Raw genomic sequence first — 8,158 nt, 5'->3', positions numbered from 1 at the left:
CCTTCACATGAACTTTGTGTGAAAGACCTTCTCATGTATTTTTTTTTAAATATGGGACTTTTATCAAAAATGTTTTGGATGAAAGTTAGAGAATGTAAAAAAAGAATGAGAAGCCGCATAGATTCGATCAAATCTTAAAGGTTAAGATTCAAGTAATTATATCACATGAAATTGAGCTCGTTCAATAGAATTAATTAATAGGCTAGCTCTGTCTTCTTTTAAGCGAATTTTTATTTTGAAATAAGAATTTGGATAGTTGATTGACCATTGGATAAACATTTATAAATTATATACTCAATCAAAGTTTATAAAATATATTTATCCTCTATAAAAGAATAATAAAATTAAAATTAATGATATATATAAAAGTTCTCAAGTGTCTTTGTTTAAAACAATTAAATATATCTAGTTGAAATTAATTAATCAATTAAGATCCCACACGTAGAGCTTTTCAAAGGGTAAAAGATAAGAATTTTATATGGTAAAGTTTGAAACATAAAATTTTATAACTTGGCCTAGTAAATAAATAAATAAAGTAAATTTTCCTCTAGATAATTAATGAATATTGCAGAAAAACTGCTACAACAGTTTTGCCGGCTGGCGTGTCTTTAATTTCCTTCCTTCTTCATGCGGTTTGTGTGTGGATCAGCCGGGCGATGCCGTCAGGTCAATCACGATCTTTGGGGTGTCAAAAGAAAGAGGATCGAATTTGCATTCTACGCTAGTTTGTTGTCCATTTCCTTTTTAAAAAAACGGCAGGAAATTATAAAATGCTTTTTAATTATTTTTGGATATATATATATATATATATATATATATATATATATATATATATAAAAGCCACATCTTCTAGATCACGTTCTTATTGTTGTTGTTGCTACTATGTAAATATTCAAATACTCTGAGAAGAAAAATAATAATAATTGCATAATATATAGTTAAATATATGCATATAATATATTCACCCGACTAAAAATAAAAAACATATATACTCACTTAGATATAATTAAGAATTACGGCTGACGAACCCATGATTGACTGTTGATGTGGTCAACTGGTCATGGGTAGCTCCAGAGATTCTCATCGTCAAACATTTCCACCGCATCGTCAGCAGCGTTGGGACTCAGTCTCGGCGGGCTCATCATCATCCCCTCCGCCATGTCCATCAGCAGGCCAGGCATGTCGAACATCTCCTCCACGTCCATGTACCTCTCGCCTCCTGTCTCGGCAGCCGGAGACCTCGGGCGCAGCGCGGACGCGGCCGCCGCCGCCTCGGCCGCCGCGGCCCGGATGGACGCAGGCGACAGCGAGGCCGGCGCGGGGCGGGCCCAGATCTCCTCGGGGAAGTTGAGCACCGCGTCCGAGCCGCGCAGCGCGTGCGCAGCCACGTCGTACGCCACGGCCGCCATCTCCGGCGCCGGGAACGTGCCGAGCCAGATGCGGCTCGCCTTCCCCGGCTCGCGTATCTCCGAAACCCACTTCCCGCTCCGCTTCCGGACGCCGCGGAAGCTCCGGCGGCGTGCGTGGCCCTCTCCGTCGTGCTTGATGCCCATGGGCGCGGCAGTCGACGCACTGGCCGAGCTCGGTTGGTGCTGTAATACTATTCTGAGTGGGGACGACGACACGTGGGGATTTCGCACGTGCGGATAGTAGTCATCGTCCATAATTGGGTTTAGTTAGGTGATGGGAATCCTGACATTTTTATGGCCGGGCGCGCGGGTTCAAATTAAGGCGGCGTCGATCTTTGAACTTGTAACTGGTTGGTCGAGGGATCAGATAGATGCAGCATCCAGCATGGCTTACTTACTAATGGCGAAAAGATGAAAGATTTAAAGGAGGCCAGGCCAGCCTCGTAAGAAGGTTAAGCGTGGTGATATCGCGGGGAATGAGTGCAGTAAGAGCTGTCTTTCGGAAGAGACGCGGAATAAGGCAGGCCATGATCTGCTTGCAATGAGCTGGTTCTCTCCGCTCTTGAGAACGACAGCAGGTGATTAATTAGTGTATGAATCTAAAGGTTACTGCAGGTATAAATAGAGCATGTGGTTAAAGATCTAGGAACAGCTAGCTGCATGCATGATGTGGATAGGTATCAAGGGCAGAGGAGTGATTAATGAAAGGGTAGAGGAGTGATTAATGAGAGAGGAGGAGGGCATTTTGATTAATTTACGGTAGCAATCCTGTTAGTGTACTATTCACGCCGCAAGCAGGGGGGCTTCGTGCGTTTTACCCAACCGCCAACTCCTTCTTCCTCCTTTTCACGTTGCTCGTCGGCGTCAGCCGCCCACCTTGCTTCCTCCTCCCCCTCGCCGGCGTCGGCCGCCACCTCTCTTCCTCTCCCTCTTCTCCTCGCGATGTCAACCACAACTTTCTTCCTTCTCTCTTCTCTCGCTGGAAGGACGCCACTGCCACTAGAGATGACAATGGGTCGGGTTCGGGTCGGATTCTATATCCTCCGTCCCCATACCGATCGGGTATAGGATCTCCGATGGGTATACTCATACCCATTAAATAATTGGATATCTTCTATAGTTATAAGTTTTCTTATTTCTATCCAACTATTATCATTCAATAAAAATATATTGAAATTAACCACCTATTAAAATATATATATATAATTAAAAAACTAGATTAAACATGTATATAGTCTCCTCCTAATATCAACAAAAATAGTAAATTGATTTTGGAAAAAAAAAAAATCTTTAATATATGTATATATATTATTTAATCGGGTATTCAGGTCGGGTATCGAGTATTAATAGTCCCTCCATACTCTCCTCCATTCGGATCGGATGTCGGATCCTCCATCGGGTTCGGGTGAAATTGTCATCCCTAACTGCCACCGTTGAACGACGACGACTTCCTCCTTTTCGCCTCCTGACACCGGTGGCTCCTCTCTCCCTCTCCGCTCGCTGGGAGATGTCTCCGGCCACCACTGCCCCCCCCCCCTCGCGTGCCGCCCCTTTCTCTCTTTTCTTGCGTATTGAACGCCGCCATGAGAGGGCAAGGTTGCTGCTGCGGGAGATTCTCCGCCGCCACTCCTCTGCTTCTTCCTCTCGCTCACAACGTCGCCACCGGAGGTACCCAGCGCCGCCCTCTTCATGTTGCCTTTCCGTCCGGTGCATCCTGGCCGGCGAACCCACAGGCCAACATAGTCGGAGAGCACTGCTGCCACCCCGAGAGGCCTTCAATGTACTTGCAGCAGCCTCTTCCTGTGTTCGTCGGTGTGCCGACCGTCCACTGCCCTCATCTTCGTTTCGCTGACCGTCTAAGAACTCTAACCGTCCAAGCCGCCATCAACGCTATAGCTCGACGCCACGCCCATTTCTCCCTCATAGCCTGACCACCAGATCAGTTGTCGGCATCCATAGTTGTTTCCAGCGGTTGTCGTTGTCCACAACCACTTCCGGTAGCTGTGGGCAGCCCCGTTTCACCTCCCTCTCCCTCCTTACCGGCGCCCTTCTCTCCGTCGACCCTGACAACACAAAATCTGTTTCGAGACGCGATCGAGTCTCATCGTCGTAGACGGCTTCCGATCTGCGTTGTGGTACATTGCCGCAGCTGACCCGGTAGCCGCCCCATGTTGACGAGTGTCTTCCGCACTATTCCAGCCATCGAGCCCTTGTTGCGTTTCGGCCTTTGAGCCCCGATTGAGTTTCGGACTTTGTGATTCGTGTTTAGCCTCCTTGGTGTTATTATTTCCCGGCCTGCGTGCCGGAATCATATCCCGACCTGCGTGCCGGAATCATATCCCGGCCTGCGCCGATCTCGTGTCCTGACCTGTGTGCCAACTTCATGTCCCGGTCTGCGCGCCGATCTCGTCTCCTGGTCTGCGCACTGGCATCTTATCCCGGTCTGCATACCGCTATCTTTTACCGGTCTGCGTACCGATGGCTTATCCCGACCTGTGTGCCGATGTCTTAACCCGGCCTGCGTGCCGCTATTATCTCCCGACCTGTAGCTCGTCTTCCGGCTCCGTGCCGCATCCTGCTTCGCGTCGTCAGATCCCTCTCTCCAGCATGATCAGAGTCATCTGCTCTTCCGTGTCACGACAGCTCAAGCCACGTCCCATCCGAGGCCGCCCCCTGGGCCAGGGTACGTTACCGTACTCACTCTCTATTTATTTTATTATTATTTTGGTATTAGTCTGTTACTTATATGTTCGTTGTATCCACCTCGAGCCTCGGGGTACCAGGGACCGGGGGGACTTGGTCGCTGGCTGCAGGGTAGCGTTGACCAGAGGACTTCCGAAGACTTGGTCAACATAGAAGCCATCTCAGCATACCTCCCCTCCGGGACGTCACGACTCGGTCAACATTCTATCCACCTCACCTGACGGTCCATCCAACTCAGCTTCTGGACGGGATCCATTTGGCGCCGTCTGTGGGAATCTTCTCCACCTGTTCTGGAACGTGAAGATGGACGACGTCGGGAGGTTCTCTGCCATTATCACAGTTCCGGAGGATCCTGACGAACATATTATCTTCTATCCTCACTCCACTGGTATTCGGGAGTCGGAGGATCAAGTGGAGTTTCAGCTGGTCGACAGATTAGTTTTTCCATTATGTTTTTCCCTGACTCCACGGGTATTCGAGAGTCAAGGGACCAAGACAAACCCTTAGCCGGTTGGCACGGCTCCTCGATCAGGTATGTTACAAGCTCTGCTCCCTTTTTTACGGTTATAGGAGCTGCTATAGCTTTCTGATAAGAGAGTAAGATCCTAGTTCCTTGATCAAAGACTAGGGCCTTCGATTTTTGATCGGACACTAGGGGTCCAGCTCCCCGCTTAAACACTAGGGACACAGCTCCCCGATCAGCGACTCGCAGTACAACTCTCCGATCAGGATCTAAGGGTCTCGCTCTTTGATTCCAAGCTAGGGGTCTTACTCTCCGATCAGGGATTAGGGGCTCAGCTCCCTGATCAGGTGTGTTGTAGGCTCTGCACCCTTCACCATGGGCTCTACATCCTCTTACTACTATAGGCGCTTTACTCTATTGCTACTATATGTTCTATATCCTCAACTTGTTTTGCGTCCTCTTACATCCACAGGTGCTACTCCCTTCACATGAGGTGCTCTGTTTCTTCCTATTGTTGCGGACTTTGCTCCCTCATATTGCTACGGGCTTTACTTCTATGGGCTTTAGGGCTTATCTCCCTCGTTCGGGGTCGAGCGGTCTTCACTGGTCTCGGGCCAGCTTATCAGATTTCTTACCTCCCCCGTTCGGGGTTGAGATAGTCGCCACTAGTCTCAGACCGAAGTATATCATCTCTTACCTCCCCCGTTCGGGGTTGAGATAGTCTCCACCGGTCTAGGACCGAAGTATATCATCTCTTACCTCCCCCATTCGGGGTTGAGATAGTCGCCACCGGTCTCAGACCGAAGTATATCATCTCTTACCTCCCCCCGTTCGGGGTCGAGATAATCGCCACTGGTCTCGGACCAGAGTATCGCCACTGGTCTCGGACCAGAGTATCGCCACCGGTCTCGGACCAGAGTATCGCCACTAGTCTCGGACTGGAGTATCGTCACCGGTCTCGGACCAGAGTAGCGCCACCAGTCTCGGAGCGGAGTATCGCCACTGGTCTCGGATCAGAGTATCGGCACTGGTCTCGGACCAGAGTATCGCCACCGGTCTCGGACCGGAGTACTGCCACCAGTCTCGGACTGGAGTATCGCCACTGGTCTCGGACCAGAGTATTGCCAACGACCTCTCGGTCGAGTTCCAGACTCTCACCTCAGTGCAAGTTATAAGTGAGCATGCTCTCTTGCGCCAACGACCTTCCCGGTCGGGTCCCAGACTCTCGCCCCAATGCGAGTTATAAGTGAGCACTGCTCTCACGCCCAATGACCTTCCCGGTCGGTGTCCCAAACTCTCGCCCCAGTGCGATTTATAAGTGAGCACTGCTCTCACGCCCAACGACCTTCCTAGTCGGGTTCCAGATTCTCGCCCCAGTGCGAATTATAAGTGAGCACTACTCTCACGCCCAACGACCTTCTCGGTCGGGTCCCAGACTCTCATCCCAGTGCGAGTTATAAGTGAGCACTGCTCTCACGCCTCCAGACTCTCGCCCTAGTGTGAGTTATATGTGAGCATTGCTCTTACGACCAACGACCTCCCGGTCGAGATTCCAGACTTTCGCCCCAGTGCGAGTTATAAGTGAGCATGCTTTCATGCCCAACGACCTCTCGGTCGGCGCTCATCACTCACTCGGTGCTCTGTCCATCACTTATCACACTCGCCCCACTTGCTGCTCTGCCCGATACTCATCACACTCGCTTCACGCGTTGTGCAGCCCGACACTCATCATCCGCATTTCGCTCACCACTGTAACTCGGTCGGCACTCACTGCTCAGTCATCGCTCTGCTCGACACTCATCGTTCGCATTTCACTCACCGCTGTAACTCGGTCGGCACTCACCGCTCAGTTGCCGCTCTGCTCGGCACTCATCGTTCGCATTTCGCTCACCACTGTAGCTCGGTCGGCACTCACCGCTCAGTCGTCGCTCTGCTCGGCACTCATCGTTCACATTTCACTCACCGCTGTTACTCGGTCGGCACTCACCGCTCAGTCGCCGCTCTGCTCGGCACTCATCGTTCGCATTTTCGCTCACCGCTGTAGTTCGGTTAGCACTCACCGCTCAGTCGCCGCTCTGCTCGGCACTCATAGTTCGCATTCGCTCACCGCTGTAGCTCGGTCGGCACTCACCACTCAGTCGTCGCTCTGCTCGGCACTCATCGTTCACATTTCGCTCACCGCTGTAACTCGGTCGGCACTCACCGCTCAGTCGCCACTCCGCTCGGCACTCATCGTTCGCATTTCGCTCACCGCTATAACTCGGTTGGCACTCACCGCTCAGTCGTCGCTCTGCTCGGCACTCATCGTTCGCATTTTGCTCACCGTTGTAACTCGGTCGGCACTCACCGCTCAGTCGCTGCTCTGCCCCGACACTCGCCATTCACGTTTCGCGCATTGCTGTTGCTTGGCTGTTTGATCGACCACTCACTGGTACCACTCAGCTATTCGCCTTACGACAATCGGTCTATCGCTTAAGGGCTTTCTCGGTTGTGCACTAGACATCGCCCACCCGTTATTATCCGGCTCGGTAGGCATTCTCTCTATTTCCGGATCGACATTCTTTCGGTCACCCGGTCATGATTTATTGGCGCTCAATCGCACGTTGGACACCACTCACCCCTCGTCTTTCGATCCGTTCAGCATTCTTTGATTCAGGTCGGCCTTATTCGATGCCCCGATCACGATTTACTATCGCTCGGTCTACACTTGCTCGGTCGCGTTCACAGGTTTGCTAGTCCATCAGTCTCTCTATTGCTCGGTTGTGATTTATTGACGCTCGGTCAGTACTTTTTCTCGGTCACGCGCTTGACACCGCTCGTCCATCGTCTTTCGACCCGTTCGACATTTTCCGATTGCCTTGTCAGCATTTTTCGATCGCCAGGTCTGCATTAGGCGATTGCTCGATCGCGATTTACCATCTCTCAGACAACATTTTCTCGGTCACGCATTTGACACCGCTCGTCCATCATCTTTCGACCCGTTCGACATTTTCTGATTGCCTGGTCAGCATTTTTCGATCGCCAGGTCTACATTATGTGATTGCTCAGTCGTGATTTACTCTCGCTCAGTCGACATTTTCTCAGTCGCACGCTTGACACCGCTCGCCCGTTATTTTTTCGGCTTGCTCGGCAATCTCCCTATTGCCTAGTTAGCATTTTTGCTCGTATCTCACTCATCGCTTTGCCCCGCATTCATCACTAGGTTGGCACTTGTGTTTTTTATTTGTCATTTGCATAATCGCCCGATCACTCTTCTCAGTATCACTCAAGCGTCTTCCCGATATCACTCGGTCTCACTCAGCATCAGATCGAGTACTTGCTTGGCATGTGCTTCGTGTTATTTCTCGTCGCTTGATACTATTGGAGGTACCTGCTCAGCATTGCCACAGCTACTCATTCGACATTATATGACAAGTCCTGCGATATGACTTTGCATTCAGTAGTGATTCTGTTTTTCGTTTGGCTGGGTCTAGTCAATTGGACTTGTACCTTCTTTGACTAGACTTGAGGGGGAGACTTGTGATGTGGATAGGTATTAAGGGCAGAGGAGTGATTAATGGGAGAGGAGGAGGGCATTTTGGTC

The 8,158-nt window shown here is 50.4% G+C and overlaps 1 protein-coding gene across 1 annotated transcript; it reads right to left on the bottom strand.

Annotated features, from left to right (window-relative positions):
- Nucleotides 1-908: 908 nt before the first annotated feature.
- LOC121968580 (ethylene-responsive transcription factor ERF024-like) lies at nt 909-1,894 on the bottom strand. Its single transcript, XM_042518898.1, has one exon. It carries the CDS (start codon nt 1,662-1,664, stop codon nt 1,059-1,061), a length of 606 nt encoding a protein of 201 aa, XP_042374832.1. The 5' UTR covers nt 1,665-1,894; the 3' UTR covers nt 909-1,058.
- Nucleotides 1,895-8,158: the final 6,264 nt, after the last annotated feature.

Source organism: Zingiber officinale, chromosome 3B, assembly GCF_018446385.1.
Source record: "Zingiber officinale cultivar Zhangliang chromosome 3B, Zo_v1.1, whole genome shotgun sequence".
Classification (NCBI taxonomy): Eukaryota; Viridiplantae; Streptophyta; class Magnoliopsida; order Zingiberales; family Zingiberaceae; genus Zingiber; species Zingiber officinale.
Note: the sequence above shows the minus strand (reverse complement) of the source record. Positions and strands in the feature narration are given on the sequence as shown.

Excerpts from the sequence above, each read along its gene's own strand:
- LOC121968580 (XM_042518898.1), bottom strand. The coding sequence starts at position 1,664 with ATGGACGATGACTACTATCCGCACGTGCGAAATCCCCACGTGTCGTCG.